At 33.2% G+C, this 21758-nt stretch overlaps 1 protein-coding gene across 1 annotated transcript; it reads right to left on the bottom strand.

The window, feature by feature from the left end:
- Nucleotides 1-455: 455 nt before the first annotated feature.
- On the bottom strand, nucleotides 456-19443 carry LOC143057756 (uncharacterized). The gene is made up of 4 exons (XM_076231139.1): nucleotides 19326-19443; nucleotides 11297-11600; nucleotides 3500-3646; nucleotides 456-1725 (listed from the first exon to the last, which is right to left on the bottom strand). Exons 1-4 carry the CDS (start codon nucleotides 19373-19375, stop codon nucleotides 853-855), a joined length of 1374 nt encoding a protein of 457 aa, XP_076087254.1. The 5' UTR covers nucleotides 19376-19443; the 3' UTR covers nucleotides 456-852.
- Between the last annotated feature and the right edge of the window lie 2315 nt (nucleotides 19444-21758).

Here is a 21758-nt window from a genome sequence, read left to right as displayed (position 1 = left end):
AGAATGGTTTACTTTTACAAATTGTTATTTGGATGGAGAGTTCTCTCATTGGCACTCACACCACATCTCCCTATATCTGTTTATAACCCCTAGCCAAATGCAGGTGGTATACTTATATCATTTTCATTGGAAAAACCTGGAAACAGCATGAAGAAATCCTTTAAATACAACATGAAAAATTGTAAATAATATGAAAATATACTTATTCCATCTATGCAATATGTTATTCCTGTCAAGTTTGGATTGGATTATCCAAATAGTTTCACAGAAACAGAACATAAAAATATAAAAAGATGATTACAGACTTCAAATCATAAAATGATCATAATAGAATATATACAAGCAGTGTGGACCAGGTGTTATGTAATTGTAGTAAGTTTCTATGACCACCAACCATAGCTAAATCCATTTATAATAGACTGTTAATCAGTCTTTCTTAAATAAACTGATAAGAATTAGTGTTTAATTGGTTTTATTTGAAGTCATTATACTCATTCATTATCCACCAACATCAATAACATTGTCATAACTTCATAGAAAAAAGATACACAAAGTTTCGTTATTGTAGGTTACATCTAACATTTTAATGTTAATCTTTATATCAGTAATAAAGTTTAAGGCTACACAAAAGACATTGGACCATAGAATATGATTCATTTGACCTTCTAAAGAAATCCCCTCCCATTTCGTTATATTTCTAAATTCTAATTTATAAAGAACAGTTCATGACACATTTGCCACCAATAAAATAGTTGAAACTTTTTTGAACATATATATATATTTGGGTGTAGCTATACATATATACAACTCTAGACACCCCCCCCCCCCCCCCCCGACACGGAACCTTGTCCCTTAATTATTGAAGGAGTTCTGTAAATAGCGAAGTAATTGAAGTATAAGGTTGGTATCATCCCAAGTAATCAGATCTGTTTCTGTTACTCTGTAAATTTGATTTGGATCTCGCTCAACTTTAACCAATTTAATACCATCTGGAACAAAAACGAGGCCCAAAATATGTTCCTGGTTAAATGATAACCCAGCTAGGCACTGCTGTACACACTGATGTGTTGCATGATTCAGAGTTCGTCTAAAATTTGCTTCCCCAAACCTTTGCCAGGAGCAAATTTCCACTGTACATAATAGTGCTGCAGACAGGTTCTGTCCAATATTCTGCTCTTTAACTACTACACAATCTGGGTTGTGTGGTTCAAAAAAGTTATGTAAATTGGGGGCATGCAGATCATAATTATCTGCATCCCCCAAAAAATCATGGATGTCGTTTGGTGGCAACGGTCTAGGTGGTATACGCCGCCTTACCTGTGGACGGATGTCATTTGTAGGAGAAGGGGATCTAGACTTGGATCTTTGTCTGTCACCCATAGCTTTAGGTATAACAACTCTATGAGTCAATTTCCCATCTTCAGTCGCGTAATATTTTTCACGTCCACGTGCACGTTCTCTTAATCTTTGTTCACGTGGACGTTGCATTTGTTCAGTTGCTCTATCAATTTGATCTTCATGAAATCCATAAGTAAGACAGTGCATAACGCCTTCCCTCAATGACTTATTCCTAGATGTTTCCGCTGGTGCATTTATACAGTAAAGGTCTGACCACACTGTACCCAAGCCAAGTAGGTTCGTTAAGAAATCTTGGATAGATGATTGTTCTTGGCCCATACCTTCAGTAATACAAAGGGCAAAGCTTTGTATCCACGTATTTTCAACCTAAAAGAGAATAAATTTTGAGACATTACAGAGCATTTAATATATTAGTATGATTCAAATTAATTATGGCATTTACAGCGATTCCCCTAACACTGAATGCACTGGGTGTTGTGATTTACATTGAATTATACTTAGACTTCTACACATACAATATACACAAAAATGTGCAGATCTAGCCTTGAAAGGTCATCTAAAAATATCAACACATTTGTTTGTACATTGCCATAATTTTAGTCCATTCAATGGCTGTCTATAAATTATTTTTAATGCAAAATGATATTTTTGATGATTTTCAGCCACCTACAAAATTTCTGATTACAACTTAATACTTACACCGAAAGTTTGAAGAAAAAAAATCTTTTTGGACAACAAAAATCCTAATGTTTGTTAAAACTAGACATCAGGGAGATGGCAGCCATCTCGAAAGGCCCCGCCTGATTGAACCCTATTGGAAAAGTCCAAGGGCTGTAACTTGGTTGAAAATCAACGGACCCGAACGAAACTTAAGCTTGACTTGTAACTCATCATACCAGACACACATACAAAATTTCAGCTCAATATCTGCAAGCGTTTAGAAAAAAAGTCAGGAAAACTGATTTGTTATGGACGGACAGACAGACTGATTACTATAAGGCGTCCACAACAAAGTTGTGGGGCCCTAATAAGGGGAGATAATATTTTACCTATATTTAGCATGTGAAAACCCTCATACATTTTACAATGAATTCCTTTTTCAAATTTGGTTGTAGCTAGTTGGGAAAGTCCGAAAACTTTATGAATACAATCTCTAAATGCAAACATAATCTTCAATCCTACTATTCTGAATGCCGCATGTACAATGTCAATATACATGTAATTGGTTTTAAGAGAGATATACATTTTCCTTTGAATTTTTCTCACCATATGTTAGAAACAATAAAAAACTTAGCTTATAAAGATTCCAAAAATGTGATTTTTGTAATTTATCTGTATGACAGACTATCCACCTGAGTTATATATATACAATCATATATATGAGTTGGTTACCTTACAGTTATCTTATACACATTCAGACTGTCAAAGACACAGGCATTTGGGGTCAGAATTGTTCTTACACTTTTGATATACATCACATGTACCATTTCTAGATTTGGCTTCTGTGTGTTATTGAACACATTAAATGGTTAGGAAAGATCAAAGAGTTTTCACTTGCTAAATATAGAGAAAATATCATCTCCCCTTATTTGAACAATAAAAGCTACGCCGAGTGCAGCATGATTGGGGACCATTGTGGATAGTATGTGTTTGTCATATTCATCTCACGGTGGACTGACTAAACATTTTTGTCATCCCTTAAATAAAAGTAAAATATTTTTTTTCATTATAACATACAAAACTGTACATGTACCAATTTGGGGAGGGGGAGGAGCAGAGGCAATGTTTTTTTCCCAATTTCACCGGAACGCAGATGAAAAATTCCCAAAATGACCATAGACTCCTTTTTCCCAAAAGGTGCTGATAAACCCCTGCCTGGTTAACAATCGCGGGCTGACAGGAATTAATCCCTATATGTCACTTCTGTAACACGTTGCAGGCAGCATAATAACCTAAGTTAGAAAAATGTGATTTAAAATTCCAAATTATAGGCAATTTTGCATCAAAGTTAAGAGATTATTGTGCTTACTCATTCAAAATATAACAACTCATAGGAAAATACAACCGGACTGTTACAGGGTGACAGTCAAGGCAAGCAAACATACATTATCTGGCAATAAATACCTTACATCTAACTTACCCAATGCTCTCCAATGATCTGCTTTAGTGACGCCAATCGCACAGGTTTAGGTGTTTCATTACGGGAGTTGTTTATCCCACCAGTCCATATGTCACTCTTTAATCCATCATGTAATGACTGGGGTGGAGGTCCATTTGCAGGGGTCATCTAAAAACATATATTTCTATTGAGAAAATATAAATAAATTTTGGAAAAAATTCAAGAATGCTTCATTTTGATTTAGCTGAAACCATTGATGCTACTTTTTTTTATAGCTCACATGGTTTCACCATTATAATTTGTGAATCATTTGGGTTTCCATGAAAAACATGGTTGGTGTTACTATAAATAGAACACATGGTTTTGACTACTTTTTTTCACAAGTTTTTAGTGCATATTTTCAAAAATAGAGAAGATACAGAAAAAACCGTTACATGTACCTGAAAATGAAGCTCTAGTGAAAGTCTACCTAGGATGAAAATTTCAAGAAAATCCAATAAATCATGTAGGAGTTATTATTGCCATTTGAACGTGCATTTTCTACCTAAATTTACCAATTTTTGGTAAAGGACAAGGGGCAATAAGGGCCCATTTTGACCCTAAAATTCAGCAAAATATGAAAAATTCAATGGCAATGTTCTAACCTTGCATATTTTAGCAGAAATAGTTGCTTGTGACATATCTTCCACTTTTACTTCCCTAACGTACCAATAATTCTTCGCAGTGACGTCATAAAATGTAGAAAACATCAATTTTTGGCGAAAAATCATGAAAAGAGAATATTTTTCAGCAGTTTTTCACCTAGTTAGATACCTGCGCATGCTTGGTACAAAAACATATTTTATATACATGTACAGGTCCCTTATGGTAATAGGAACATTTAGTTGTACCACGAATGCGCACATATTCAATTCTACGAAATTGCACTTGATTTTTATCAAATTTTGCTGTTTTTCATCAAAAAGTTGATTATGACGTCATTTTGTGATGTTATGGTAAATTGCATGGAAATAAATCAACAAAATTCAACTCATAATTTAAAAACATGGATATTCCTCTGCCTTTTGGTAAATTTTGAACACATTTTAAGAATGTTTATTTTTTTGGACAATTCTGGTCCTTATCGCCCCTACTCCTTTTGCATTTTTAGGGGATATATCATGAAAACCATAAGGGATAAATAATTAATATGTGAAGCAAAAATGTTCAGTACTATCAGCTCTACTGGCCTGCAAAGTTTCATGAAAATTGAATGGTGTATGTGGGAGTAATCAGGCTTCTCCCCAGAAAATTTTTAAAGCACTTTTAGCGTGTGAACGCCATTTTCGCAGATTCACGACACAGCGTTCCTTTCATCAGTTAGCATACATAATTAACAATGCAGTGTTAATTGTAGGATGCATGTCATTGTTAATATTATGTGTATTTCTTTCATTTTGTTTAGCTTGTGTTTTACTACATATGTAATACATACTGACAGGGATTGGGAAGGCCTTGATTTTGCCCCTTAGAATCAGAAATGACCCCTTCTCATTTCATAATTTTATGTCGAATGTTAAGAAATGGCCTCTTCAGATTTTCAAATTTGATGAAAAAAACATGAAAATGGCCCCTCTAAAAAATTTCCTTCCCAACCCCTGCGATACATGTATATGTATTTCTTTATTACTTTGCATTTACTAATTATAATTATTTTAAAAGCATTGAACAGGGGGGAAATTGTGAACTAGATGGTGCATTCGATGGAATGCGTATGTCGCCTGCTTTGAATTCATTGGAGAATAACAAACTAAGTCGGTAAACAGACGGTAGGGATCGCAGAGGACTCAAATCATACAGGGCGGTATGGGATCAATAGCTGAAGCTGCATACTAAATATTGAGTGGCTATGATGAGTAGTTCCTGAGAAAAGTGTGACGAAAATTTTCACTTAAGACCATAAATGCTAAAAAACATACTAATTAGGCAAACAGAAAGTTGGGGTCGCAGAGGTCTGAAATAGCATAGTGCGATATGGGACCATTAGCTGAGGCTGCATACCAAATATCGAGTGGCTATGATGAGTAGTTCATGAGAAAAATGTGACAAAAATTTTTCACTTAAGACCATAAAAGTCGGTAAACAGGAAGTGGGGGTCGCAGAGGTCTGAAATTGCACAGCGTGGTATGGCACCAATAGCTGAGGCTGCATACCAAATATCAAAGGGCTATGATGAGTAGTTCCTGAGAAAAGTGTGACGAAAATTTTCATTTAGGCCATAAATGCTAAAAAAATTACTAAGTCGGTAAACAGGAAGTAGGGGTCACAGAGGTCTGAAATCGCATAGCGCGGTATAGGACCAATAGCTGAGACTGCCTACCAAATATCAAGGGGCTATGATGAGTAGTTCCTGAGAAAAGTGTGACGAAAATTTTCACTTAAGACCATATTAAAATGCTAAACAAGACCAATTACATGTCAGGACCTGCGTCACCGTCATACTATTTTGTGCGAAACTTATGTACAGCTTGAAAATTATTAAGTTGAAAATGCATAATAGAGTATCCTTCAAACATCTCAAATGTGTTAAAAATAGGTGGTAAAAACTTAATCAACTTTATCAATCTAATGTTTCTAATGCTAAGGTCCTTCAATTCTAGAATACTTCATGAGTAAAAGATATATAAGCATCAATGTCAATATAATTTCTGAAAAAGAAAGCAAAGTACAACATACATGTACTTAAAATCAAATTATTATATCATACTACGCTTTTAAAAAGGAATCTGTAATTCTTAAAGCATCAATAATTTCAATGTACCCATATTTCAATAGAGTTATCCACCTTTGTACATTGAAATTTTTTTGTGAAAAATGGCTAAGTCCAAACATAGCAAAAATCACATTATTTGTGATAAAAAAGCAGAGTCCAACACAGTAAAAATCAAATTATTATATTATAATACTCTTTAAAAAGGACTCTGTTATTCAACATTGCCAATTATTCAAATATTGTGATAGAGTTATCCCTCTTTGTACAGTATAATTTTATTGTGAAAAATGGCTAAGTCCAAAAACGGCAAAAATCACATTAATTTTTTTTTAAATTTCTCCAAAATAGGAGGTGCACATCTTCAATATATATATATAATCACTATGTAAAGTTTGAATGATGTAGGTTGAATACTTTTTGAGTTACGGATTACACAAAATTTTGCGACGGACGGACGGAGTCGAGCGACTACTAGACCTGCTTTCACCGTTGGTGACGCAGGTAAAAATGATGAAGTCGGTAACAGGAAGTAGGGGTCGCAGAGGTCTGAAATCGCATAGCGCGATATAGGACCAATAGCTGAAGCTGCATACCAAATATCGAATAGCTATGATGAGTAGTTCTTGAGAAAAGTGTGACGAAAGTTTGTGACGGCGACGACGACGCAGGACGACAGATGGTATCCCTATATGCCGACTCTGCTAAAGCAGGCGACATAAAAAAGGCAAAACAATTAACTATAAGCATGATAAGTATGCATTACACCTCCATTAGTGATTGAAAGTGCAAACCTGGTTGATAGGCCTGTGCATATATCATCACTGCACAGAATTGCCAATTTTCATGTATATCAAGAATTATAGGGAAACTACATGTGTATGCATGTAGGGAATCCTCAAATTAATACAAAAAATTGACATCCTGAACTAAGCAAAAATTGACATTAAATTTCCACAGCCAATACATGTAACTGTACATGTACCTTGACTTTCTTATATTAACCCTTTCACCGACAGTTCCCAGTCTACCGGGATCTAGAAAAGTAACGTCGAGACGACAGTTCCCGGTTGACCGGGATTTGCGGTATAGGTTTTTGTATGTCCGTAATATGGCGCGAAAACGGAGTTATCGTTCTTTGGCGGTCTTCCGGTTTGAAAGGCAAATGTCGGGCGGTACCTCGAATGACCGACTAACACTGTTATTATCCGAATAACACATGTAATGACCGAATAACACTTCAAATATCAATATTAACACATTTGAGTGACTTTTAAACATATATTATTGAATAAAATTATAATAGAAGTGTATTTTATAACCTAACCAGATGCTCCGCAGGGCGTAGCTTTATACGACCGCAGAGGTTGAACCCTGAACGGTTGGGGCAAGTATGGACACAGCATTCAAGCTGGATTCAGCTCTAAATTTGGATTGTGATTAAATAGTTGACACAGCATAGGTTTCTGACACAGAATGAATGTGTTCTAATGAACTTAAAATTTTTGTTTTCTCTTAGAGCAATTCACTATGCTGTTGAATATTAATCCTCTCAAAAAAATGTTTGAAGAAATTTTCTTTTTTATTATGAAATTTCAAATGAGAAAAATTGAACCCAATTTTTTTAATCACATCCCCCTTTCCCTTATTCCAAAACTAATCTCAATTAAAATTTCTAATGGAGTTTGCAACAATAACTACTCATTTAAATACATCATAAAATATTAAGATGTAAAAAAACTGCTTGTTATCACTGAATGGTAAAGATTATTTTAATTTATCAGTTGGTAGTAAAAAGTGAATATACATTGTATATTGTATATAACAAAGATTTAAGTTGATTCTGGACAAAGAAAGATAACTCCAATTAAAAAAAAATCTTGCTATTGCACAATATTTTGCAATTAGATATTTCTTGCTTACTATTCTGGACAAAGAAAGATAACTCTAATTAAAAAAAAATTTGCTATTTCACATAATATTGTGCAATTAGATATTTCTTGCCATTGCGCAATACTGTGCAATTGAAAAGACTTGCTATTGCACAATACTTAATATAATAATTTTAGATCCTGATTTGGACCAACTTGAAAACTGGGCCCATAATAAAAAATCTAAGTACATTTTTGGATTCAGCATATCAAAGAACCCCAAGATTTCAATTTTTGTTAAAATCAGACTAAGTTTAATTTTGGACCCTTTGGACTTTAGTGTAGACCAATTTGAAAACAGGACCAAAAATGAAGAATCTACATACACAGTTAGATTTGGTATATCAAAGAACCCCATTTATTCAATTTTTGATGAAATCAAACAAAGTTTAATTTTGGACCCCGATTTGGACCAACTTGAAAACTGGGCCAATAATCAAGAATCTAAGTACATTTTTAGATTCAGCATATCAAAGAACCTAACTGATTCATTTTTTGTCAAAATCAAGTTTAATTTTGGACCCTTTGGACCTTAATGTAGACCAATTTGAAAATGGGACCAAAAGTTAAGAATCTACATACACAGTCATGACAGTTAGATTCGGCATATCAAAGAACCCCAATTATTCAATTTTGATGAAATCAAACAAAGTTTAATTTTGGACCCTTTGGGCCCCTTATTCTGTTGGGACCAAAACTCCCAAAATCAATACCAACCTTCCTTTTATGGTCATAAACCTTGTGTTTAAATTTCATAGATTTCTATTTACTTATACTAACGTTATGGTGCGAAAACCAAGAAAAATGCTTATTTGGGTCCCTTTTTGGCCCCTAATTCCTAAACTGTTTGGACCTAAACTCCCAAAATCAATACCAACCTTCCTTTTGTAGTCATTAACATTGTGTTTAAATTTCATTTATTTCTATTTACTTAAACTAAAGTTATTGTGCGAAGACCAAGAATAATGCTTATTTGGGCCCTTTTTTGGCCCCTAATTCCTAAACTGTTGAAACCAAAACTCCCAAAATCATTCCCAACCGTTCTTTTGTGGTCATAAACCTTGTGTCAAAATTTCATAGATTTCTATTAACTTAAACTAAAGTTATAGTGCGAAAACCAAGAAAATGCTTATTTGGGCCCTTTTTGGCCCCTAATTCCTAAAATGTTGGGACCAAAACTCCCAAAATCAATACCAACCTTCCTTTTGTGGTCATAAACCTTGTGTTAAAATTTCATAGATTTCCATTCACTTTTACTAAAGTTAGAGTGCGAAAACTAAAAGTATTCGGACGACGACGACGACGACGCAGACGACGACGCCAACGTGATAGCAATATACGACGAAAATTTTTTCAAATTTTGCGGTCGTATAAAAATGATTTACAAGTTGCAGGTAAGTTAATATTGATCATTATAAATTTATGGATATCGGTGTGTACTTCCAAGATGGCGACCAAGGAAATCGTATGGAATGAATAAAAGAAAGATTGCATATGCCTCCAAAGGAAAACGCTATGAAAATATAGTATTAAAAAAATTACTGTATATTCAGAGAATTGTCTAATAATTGTTTTTCAGAAAGGATTTGAAAATTTAACCAGTACATCAAAGCAATGCAATTACTCCAATCACTAATTACTTTTCATAACAATTTACTCAACATTAAATAAAATGTAATTAAGAATTTTCACATATTCAATTCAAATTTAATCAAAAAATTATAATACTTGATTGTTTTAATAAAAACAAAGCTTCTGAATAGATGATTCGTATGTTTCGTTCTAATAAAATTTTCTCAAAACTAAATTAAAGATTTTCATTGGCAAATATAAATGTTTTTACAAATTCAATATTTATTTTATTAAAGTCTCACTACTTGCAAAAAATCTCGGATATGTTCCTTACATTGTAACTACAATCCCCTTCCCTTTCATGAATGTGACCTACCGAATTAGACCATTTACCGGATTTGTTATCACATAAGCAACACGACGGGTGCCGCATGTGGAGCAGGATCTGCTTACCATTCCGGAGCACCTGAGATCACCCCTAGTTTTTTGGTGGGGTTCGTGTTGTTTATTCTTTAGTTTTCTATGTTGTGTCGTGTGTGCTGTTGTTTGTTTGTCTTTTTCATTTTTAGCCATGCGTTGTCAGTTTGTTTTAGATTTATGAGTTTGACTGTCCCTTTGGTATCTTTCGTCCCTCTTTTGCAATACATAAATATACAGTACATACAGAGTATATACACAATATAAAACAAACAATACACAAATATCAAATACAAGTACCATTCTATTAAGAATTATGAGAGGCTGTAAAACAATTTCCATATAAAACTAGTTAAAATACATACGAGACGTGGCGTGAGGGCTCCACTTTGGTGGTCTAAGATGAACACGTTGAGGGATTGTATGCAATCTTTCTTTTATTCATTCCATACGATTTCCTTGGTCGCCATTTTATTCAATAATATATGTTTAAAAGTCACTCAAATGTGTTAATATTGATATTTGAAGTGTTATTCGGTCATTACATGTGTAATTCGGATAATAACAGTGTTATTCGGTCATTCGTGTTACCCAATGTCGGGCGGTGTTTTTGTTGAAAACCGGGTGAAAAAAGACGAAATATTATTGATTTTACGGCAATTTGAAGTTGGAAAACCTTTTTATTTCAAATTTTGGAAAGCATGTTAGGTCTGAACATGGGCGATTTCGCGTTGAATACTTTTTTCCAGCTGGAAAGGATCGAAATAGACTTTGGATTTGACACGTACACTGTTTGGATCAAACTTTATCCAATCTTTTGGTAAATATATCGGAATTTTAAGTCAATTTGGACAATTTTAACGGCAATCTTGAAGTTTGACTTGTAAATGGCGGAAAGTCGGCTTTATTTAAATAATTTCGGTTCCAACTTTGAGAAAAGATTGAAAACGTATTTTTGTTGTTTTCTTCAATAAATGATGGACTTTTTATTTATTATTAAAACAATTTATCAACATTAAATGTGAAAACTCCATGTCTGACATTACTGCCAGGGAAGCCATCGTCTGAGAGTAACTTCCTGTAGGGGAACCAATCGGTGAAAGGGTTAAAATAAATTATTTAGTCCTCTAATTATCAATTTGTACTTACCATTTGAATTAAGGCATGCTTAAGATGCAGCAAAAGGTTTGTTATTTGAAGCCACAAGTTTGGTGGGACAATTTCAAAGCGGTTTCCCTCTGTATTAAGATCTAGATTTGGTCCCTGCAGCATGTTCCTGGTTGGAGCGTTGGGCCAATCTACTGACATAAACAAATCACTTCTGATAGCTGCCTTAACAAAGCCATCATTCACTTTCTGAAAGTGTATACCAGTGATCTCTGACTTCTCATTACCATACACTTCGGGTAGTATATCTCTACCAATTGAAAGACAAGGTACTTTTCCTGCAAACCTGAAATATGAAAAATATTGAGTATGCTCCAATGAGAGATTCACATGGCATTTAACATTTAATACTAATTTGTATATTCTCTAAAATAAAAGTGACATATAACAAATCAATTTATAGGTATTTATTTTATCCAGTGCTCATAACCCTACAATATTCAAACTAGATGGAGCAATCCAGGGATAGCATTTGTTGCCTGTGCTGTGCATAAGTTATCGGTAAACAGGAAGTAGATGACATAGAAGCATAAAATCAGAATATGGTTCTATAGTATTAAGACTTGTGTAAAGTTTCAAGCCTCTGCCGTTTTAAGTTCCTCAGAAAACTTCAAAAGTGTGGCGGAAATTTTTTGTGACGCAGGACGACACATGGTACCAAAGCAATCCCTATATGTCGCTCCAGCACACATAGTAGCCGACATAAAAATCATAATAATTCCATGGAGACCCTGAATGATCTTGACCGAAAGGTCAGGCGAGCTAAAAATAGGTGTGTTTCCTATTTCCCGACCCTACCTAATTTTTCGTCCCTACAAACATGTACCCTAGAGTTTTTTTCACCATTTTCCATTAAGTCAAGATTTTTCTCCCATAGAGCAAAAAAAAATTACAAAAAAAAAATTAAAATTGTACTTTCCCTACCTATTTTTTTCTGGCATGCAATAGGAAACACACATATTTTTTTGTTTGGCCCAATACCCTATAGAACATTTGAGTATGGTTTGGTTGAAAATGGTTCAGTAGTTTAGGAGGAGTTAACGTTTGAAAAATGTAACGTTTTTCGGTCACTTTTGTGACATTTTTCAAAATGGCCACCAATCGCTTCCAACCAATTTTGATATTTTTCATAAAGTTCTAGTACATGTACTAATAAGTCTCTACCAACATACCAAGTTTCATCAAATTTGGTTCAGTAGTTTCTGAGATACAAGCATTCAAATGCGGTTTTGGGGTACCCCTCTTTGAACAACAGCCATTTTGAAAAAATTTTAAACGATAGGATTGTAGCCAATACCCTATAGAACAATTGTGTAAAGTTTGATTGAAATCGGTCCAGTAATTTAGGACAAGTTAAGGTTTGAAAAAGTTTACAGACAACGACGACAGACAACGGATGCCAAGTGATGGAAATACCTCACATCACGTGACATGGTATTTCGGCCAGGTGAGTTAAAAAGAAAGAATTTGCTGGAACAGAGAAAGTAATGAAAACAATATCTAAAAGGGTAACAAAAACATTTTAATGTTCGGCGGAGGAAACTAAAACAGTAAATGAATGGATTGAGGGCAAAAATAGCCACATTGGCTGTTTTTTTTCTAAATGTATGATTAACTGCTGAAATAACTCCAAATTTTTACTGGCGCGAAGGTACATGTATTTTTACTGGAAATGACCGACGATCCGGTAAGTTAGTTTTCGCATACAATTTGACTTTCACCAAAAATTCCGTCAACACAACAACAGGAAAGTAAAAATAAACTGTGACAAAGCTATTGTATTTACATGTATGATTGCTATGTTAGCAATTAGGCAAGGAAGAGACGTTTAATATAAGGCTCTGGGCAAGGCCTACATGCTTTGTAGATGTGAACTCTCGCAGGGTCGATCTTGAGAAGTTGAGTTGATATGCAACTTCGGTCGCCTTAATGGTAGAGGTGCTGTCAAAAATTACCTACGACCTCAATTTCCAATGCTTTCCCTTATTTTTTCTCTATCTATGATGATAAAAAAATTGTTCTAACCCTTTCATGGGCGCCGCCATCTTGAATCCCGTTCTCGCAAAGCGAGAATGTGATTCTGTCTTTAATTTCTCCACAAAAGGCACAATTGGCGCCTCGATTGTGTTTTTTATTCACAAAATATAAGGATATATATTCAGTCTTCGAAATTGGGCCGAACCGACTGGAAACATACCTGCCAACAATTGAAAATGCTCATGGGGGTTTTCGCGTGTGAAATTTCATGGACACTCAAGAAACACATTTAATAGGGGGTTCAAATGCTTTAGGATGTTGTTTTATTGATTCTTTATGATATTACAAGCCTATTGCAAACATTTTTGTTTGATTTTATTAAAAATTGTGAACAAAATTGCACTTTGAAAATTATGATTTTAAAGCTCTCATGGGGTTTTTTGGCGGAAAACCCCCACAAAGAGTGAGACTTGGCAGGTATGACTGGAAATATCCACCAAAAATTGGTTCGGTCCAGTTAAATTTTGCAATTTTTACACTGAACATATAGGGGAAATTGATACGCTTCCAGTTTGCAAATGATTGTAACGGTCACAATTTTAGCCGCAAACAGCAATTACGGTGTTTCGCAGACTTTTAGACGCTGTCATTCGGGGTAAAAATGAGATGATGACAACATTGAGCAAAGGGACAGCTATTTTATATCAACGATTGTCACGTTTTTAAACCAGAATTACCCCGTTTGGCTAAATTAATGAGTGATCCCGTAAATGCCCAATCCATGTATTCTGGTAATTAAAACTGATGTAAACAACAAAGAAAATCATATGTGCTCGTCACACAAATTTGGTCGCATCAACAGGTAACGCCTGAAAATCATATTAATTTTTTTGCTTAGAGTCACAGGGTTTCGAGGTTAGTATATGTGTACATAGATTAATATTCATTTATATTAATCTATGTACACATATACATACTCCTATCAACACTTGGCCGCTATTTTGGGTATTTAGACGTTTTTCATGTCCGTTCCGGATCCGTTCCAGGTGAAAAAACAACGTTGTGGCAATAAGAGCAAAGGGAGAATTTTTTACAGCATGTTGTAATTTTCATTTTGCACCTACATGTATTTGTGACAAACAGACCCGGTTAGTCGATTTTTGAAGCACTGAGACAATTTTCTAGGGGCTTAAAACAACCTTCTGCAACAAAATAAACAAAATCACTTCACTCCCTATGTAACAACCGGAAACCAGTAAACCAGTTTTCGGTGAAATTTGACCAAAAACCCAAAAAGTGTTGATTGGAGTATTGTACAGGTCCTGTCCAAATACATTTTAGCTTTAGTAGCTAAATTTAGCTATTATAGCTTGATTTAGCTTTCATTTATTATCTCCCTTTGCTGTTTTAATGAAGTTTTCCAAGATCTTTGTTACTGTGGGTAGGTGCACCTTATAATTTGGTGGATAAATTAATCAAATAGTAAGGGGACGACCATTTGATATTCTGGGGGGGGGGCCAGGAGGATTTGTTTTTGATCGTTTATTTATTTTTGTAAACTAAGAGGACAGATTATTCATTTTCTGCAGTATTGAAGCAAGATTTTTCATTTTCATTAAAGCAAGGGACTGATTATTCATTTTTACAACTATATTTTTGATATTCGAAAACATACAACTTTTTAAATGATTTGTTTATAAATAATACATATAGTATAGTCAAGTCATTATATACCATTTAATTAGATTAACCATCCCCCTCTGCAGAAATGAATCTTTTAAATTCCCAACTGCATATACATGTATTTCATACATACATAGTATTAAAGTTTAGTTATAACTAGGCACTTTTTAATGTATTGGCAAACATACTACGCCGAGCGGAGCGAGGCAAAATTTGTTTTGAAGGGTTTTGGAGCCAATGAAGGCTCAAGAAGCTATAGAACAAATGATACAAAATCATGCTTTCTGGGTGTTCCGAAGACCCTTTCATAATCTGAAAATGAAGTTTTGATTAGTGTTGGATAATCGGTTGAAATTACCAACCGATTATCTATTACAATCGGTTGACAACAACCAACCGACTATCGGTTATAATCGCATCATAATACTTTGCCCTTTTTTCAAATGAAATCATGCATTTAGTCTCATTGTACATGTCTAATGTGTATATTCCTTATCATTGCAGAGTTTATATATATTCATATTTGATCTTTTGTTTCCTTTTATATTCTGTTGTACTAAATTATAATCCTGGTACCTTTGATAACTATTTATTCAGCAGAGACAAAACAATGAATTGATAAGAATCAAGATTCATATTGATCTAATAATTACATTTATTACCAACAGTGACACTAACATTTCTAAATTTCAATGGTGTAACTCACAATACAATTTCAATAACATAGCTGTATAAACATTTAATGTTTCTAATTACGGAAAGGTATATAAAGTTTTTAACTTTAAGAAATTTAAGATTAACAGAAAAAAATTAAACAATGCATTTGCATTATAATATATACAGTAAACAAAGGGGATTAAGCCAATGTCTGTTAATTCGTGTATAATGCTTTTTTTTCATTTTTGTGATCATTATTTTTCTGTCAATTGTGTCATTCGTGCGTCTGAACTTATAATTGCAAGAATGCGGAATTATTTCATAGTTGAATCGTATCCGATTCGTGATTCTTATACTTTTCAATATGGCGGACAAATTTCGGAAAATTTACAAAAATAAACGATGTTTGGTCAGCAATTTGGAAAGGAATACGACGTTTTTGATGCTACAAATGGATAAAACATTAATTGCAACACGTTCTAATGAAGCAAAGAAATTATTTTGTCTAAAATCAGAATGATTTTATGTACGCTTTCAAGTAGCAAGTACCGGTTTTGAAAGAAAGTATTTCATACAAAGTTATTAATTTTAAATAATATTCCATCAATCTGCAAATATTTATAGTCAATGCATTTGTCACGTTTATAAAGAAGGAAACTGGTTATGTGTTTAATTATAGGATGTTTGACATTGTTATTGTCATCGATCCTGATATGTTTTGTATTATTTGTTTGACTGCGCATATAAAATGCAAACCGGAAACGGACCGGAAGTTGATAAGCTAAAGGTCCGGACAACTTTAACGACAATCGATCAAACAAAATCCCAATCGATTATCGACATCGCCAGACCAAACCAACTGATTTCCGACTTATTCCGATCATCGGAACAACACTAGTTTTGATTTAATAATTTTTTGACAATATTTTGGTCTCAAAGCAAAATGTATAAATTCAGTGTAAGACTGAAGTTTCTAGGGACAACATCAAAAGACCAATGTGCATGATAAAACAAAAATGGAATTCACATAGTTAAGCCTGTGGCTGCTGTTTTTTTTTTTTTAAACTCATGATCAAGTTCATAACAAAATTACTAGATTACAAAAGGAATGCAACACTAACAGAATATGTAAAGCAAAATTATATCCGGGTGAAATTTGATCCGGAGGAAAAAATGTCACAGTAGTTGTTGTTATTTTTTTATCCGGAGGAAAATATTTCCCTAGGATATTTTTTCCTTTGCCGTGAAATTCTATCTGGGTAGTTAACTTATTAAATAGTTATTAGAAAAAACTTATCCTTTAAAAATACTATGAAATAACAATAATGTATTTGAAATAAAGCGAAATTGTTAAAAAAATGTATTATAATGGGAAATAATTTAACAAATTATCCTTGAAAAAAATTCCTGAAATATTCAAGTCAATATCATCCTTTTAAAAAGAAAATTATCATGAAACATAGGGAAGAAAACCAGAAGTAATTTCAAAGATCGTAATTGGAAAATAATATCATGATTAAATACGGTTAGTGTAATACATGTAAAAGTGAGTTGTTTTCAGATCTCAGTACAAATATAAATGTAAAAGTAAGGTAGAAATATAGTTGCATTACCACTGTTAACAGTAATAGAATAATTTGATTATGATGATATTTTTAACTATATAAATAGTTTTGTCTGGGGACAGAGATGTAGCTGTTGATTATATGGAAATCAGATAAATCATAGTATAACAATATATTGGAACAAAAGCATGTTTAACAGCTGGATATTTTTTACCTGTGAAATGTTATCTGTCTTATTAAATCAAGTTGTAAGTCATCTTTTTATATAAATGAATATATAAATTATTAAACAAGAATGTGTCCATAGTACACGGATGCCCCACTCCCACTATCATTTTCTATGTTCAGTGAACCGTGAAATTGGGGTCAAAACTTTAATTTGGAATTAAAATTAGAAAGATCATATCATAGAGAACATGTGTACTAAGTTTCAAGTTGATGTAACTTTAACTTCATCAAAAAACTACCTTGACCAAAAACTTTAACCTGAACTTTGCACTATCATTTTATATGTTCAGTGGACCATGAAATTGGGGTCAAAACTATAATTTGGCATTAAAATTAGAAAGATCATATCATGGGGAACATGTGTATTAAGCTTCAAATTGATTGGACTTCAGCTTCATCAAAAACTACCTCGACCAAAAACTTTAACCGGACGGACGAACGGAGGCACAGACGGACGGACGGACGGACGAACGGAGGCACAGACCAGAAAACATAATGCCCCTCTACTATCGTAGGTGGGGCATAAAAATAAGATTAAAGGAAAAATTTTACTATAAAATAGATTCAGAAATATCTTATATTAATATCTTTAAAATATAAATTGCTAATAATTACCTCCCTTTGATAAATTATGCAAATTTGGTCTACCTTTGTGAAACATTTTATAATTATAGTCAGGTATATATTGATTGTGAGTAACTTACATAGTAGTTAATGGGACTCTATTTCACACGGCTCTGTGAAATATTGTACGTCAAATATATACCGGTACATACTATCCGCATAACACAGATAGATTTTCACTCCTCTGGAAAAAATCAACCTGTGAAATACCATGCCTGGAAAAAAATTACCGGGACAAATTATCCTCAGGATAAAATATCACCGAGGAAGAAATAAACCGTTACAAATACAGAAGGGCAATCAATGAACAAAAGACAAATAAATAAGAAACATTGATCCCGAAAAATCAGGGCTATAAGTCTGAGGGAAAACAGAACTTTCTTCTTGCAAGGCCGTGAACACAATTTGATATGGAGACAAGCGTTTGGTTTTGAAATTTCCTACATGTAGTTACGGCCCTGTTAAAATAAAGGTGAGGTAAGGTTTCTTGAGACAATATACTTCAAGTTAAATGAAACAAATTTTCAGACATTTCAAGTATATTTAAATAATATTTATACTTTTATTATTAAAAAAATTTGGGAAGTGTTTCCCGATTTTTTTCGGGAAAAAAGATGAATTTATGAAGAATCTGGTGCCATCTCATACTTTCGATTAGATCTGCTGAGTTATTTATTTTCTATACATTGCAAGTCAGGTAATTCATTTTCAAACTACCACAGAACAAACCATTTATTTTTGTGATTATCAAGGCTGAGTTATCTATTTTCAAAATCCTCCTGCCCCCCCCCCCCCAGAATATCAAATGGTCGTCCCCTAATGCAAACATTGACAGCAAAAAATGAGACTTTTGCCGTCAAAATATTTTTTCAACTTTTTACTTGAAATGTGTGTAAAAATGGTCAAAATTAAATCAACGGTAGACTATTTAAATTTTTAACCGTATCAGGCGTATGTTGAAGAAGTGATTCCTGAACCCGTCTGCATAAAATAAACATGCTCCTCCCAGAAATTACAATGTTGAAGACATTTACGATTAATTCTGACAAAGGGAGATAATCATGAAAGCTGAATAAAGCTATAATAGTTAAATTTAGCTACCATAGCTAAAATGTATTTGGACAGGACCTGTTGTACTGACCTCGAAACCCTGTGCTTATAGTCCCTTTGAGATCGTGGTCCAAATACAAATAAAAATACCCATTTGCGATTTCGCAGCTAGGAAAGGCCTATTCCATGTTATATTCTTCTAAAGAATCCGTCGCTCCAATACCTACCTTGCATTAAACATGTGATAATCACAAAGCCCATCAACATCCCGCGCCATTCTGTATCTGTATCTGTATTAGGAAATCCCTCCTTCAAAGGAGCACTTCATAATGAATATATATGTCTATACACACTTAGTTTGAAAATATAAAAAATAAAAATATAAATGTACGCCCCGTGGGGTGTACGTTGGCTACAGTCTTTGACTCTTGCTCTTGCTAGACGATAAGGTCTTTAAGAGTTCGTTTCTCTTGGCATGTAAAGCATAGCATAATTTTCTGGATATGTATTCTACCATAAAACAATGGTCAGTGCATTTGCATCTACAACCACAAGCACATAATAAGTGACTCGGATCTAAAATGAGCTGTGCGTCTATTACAACGTTGGTAAGATTAAAGCATTTGGTACAGCTATATTTTTATGTTTTATGTTATTTAAGATTTTATGTTATTAGAATATTTACTGGATATATTCTATTTACAGTTATTATAATTTGTAATATGCTAGTTTACTCAGCATGCTCAGTTAGAACATTTCTTATTGTTTATATCTTTTCTATTGGTCAGTATGATTTAGGCGGGAATCTTTTGTTTAACTATTCTTTGTTCTGGTCACTTGGCTAAAATATTTATATGAAGTGGTAGCCATTTTCTTCAGCTCTATTGGAAGTTGTTATATCTTTAATTTGATATTGAAATAGTCTAGGACTTTCATATTCTTTTATAAGGTCAGTTTATTACTAATATATTCATTACAATAACATTCAAGTTTTAATGTTCAAGAGTGAGTGATATACAAGTGTATAATTGTATGAATAGGTGACCGTATTATGAAAGGTGTGTGCGATTGATTAAATAGTAAAGTTATGTGTAAACTATTCATAACTCATAAAGTAATAAAGATAAACTTGATAATATAGTTTTATTTGTAAGATTTAATAAACTATATAAATCCTACATAAAACTGGTAAAAGTATGATTTATACTTTAATTTCTAGTAACATTGATATATAATCTATTTTAACAGTTTGTATGAGTGAGCGTTAAATGATTTTATACTTCTTTAAAGTTAATACAAGTAAATATTTGATTAACCAGATTTAAGGATAGATAACTCTGATTATTCTAATCTAGCAGTATAAATAAGGTTTCTATGATTTTAATATTTTGTCTTCAGGTTATATTATTGAAACAGAATGTAAACTGATTCAAATCAATCAGTTGGTGAAAAGACCTTTGCACTACATGTGAGGTATGTTTATATGTATACAGTTTGTATTGTTCATGTTACTTTTATGTTGCTTTGCTTAAATGTATTGTCTGCTTTGTGTAACTGTTGCAAAACGGAATGTCTTGTTTGCACTTACAATTGCGTGTTATTATTATGTTTAACTAACTATTTTTGGTATGATACTACAAGCGTAGCTATGTATTAGCTGTGAACCTAGTCTGTCGTTGCATATTTCACAATGCACTAATTACAGAGAAATATAGAATGTACTTATTTAATACAGAATTCGGAATGGTGTAATATCGTTTTGTGTAGCTTGTAAAACTATTATTTTAAGGGCAAAGGAAATCTACAGTTTTCTTCTATGCATATAGATATATTGATTTTATAGTAATTGATAATTACTACTGATTGAATTGTATAAGAATTTTTATGGTAACTATAATCAATGTCATTGTTCACTGTTGTGTTTGTTTGATGTTTTGTCTATACATGTGTGTTCATATAATATGTCATATAGATTTGAACTTTGATTTTTTTTTAAAAAGCGAACTTTGAAAAAAAAAAACTTTGATTTTTTTTTACGTTTGTAAACTTAGAAACATTTAGATAATTAGCATCAGAAAACAAATTTGAAATTTTACGATTTGGTTTAACTGATTTAGAGTTATTACATACAGTGATTGTACAGTAGTTGTAATAGTATATAGACATTTATATATGATGTGTTTGTACATGTTGTAATTGTACTTTGATTTTTTTTTTTTGTAATTGAGACTTGACCCCTTTCCCCCATTTATTTACCCAACCCCCAGGGTGAGGTCAAGGTCAACCGGAACCGGAAGTTGTATACACAAAGCTTGTTTACATTAGCAACCACTTATTACACTAAGCTTTACTGATTTAGATAGACTTTTGCACAGCTGAAACTTACTTTGTACATACACACATACACTTAGGGTGTACATTTAAAATATTTTAAAATATTTTTACACACTTTACATATCAAGTTGGACTTAGACTTGACATAGTCATACATCAATACACACATGATTGATTGATTGTAGCTATTACATACACAGTTACAGTTACTTGTTTACTTGTGCATATTTACTTACATACACATACACATAGCATACCTAGTACCCTATACCTTATAGTTGATACTTGTACTTTATTTGTGTTATATGTGATATAGTGTATTACTA

This window comes from Mytilus galloprovincialis, chromosome 13 (genome assembly GCF_965363235.1).
Source record: "Mytilus galloprovincialis chromosome 13, xbMytGall1.hap1.1, whole genome shotgun sequence".
NCBI classification, from domain to species: domain Eukaryota; kingdom Metazoa; phylum Mollusca; class Bivalvia; order Mytilida; family Mytilidae; genus Mytilus; species Mytilus galloprovincialis.
The sequence above is the reverse complement of the archived record's forward strand: the minus strand, read 5'-3'. Positions and strand labels throughout refer to the sequence as shown.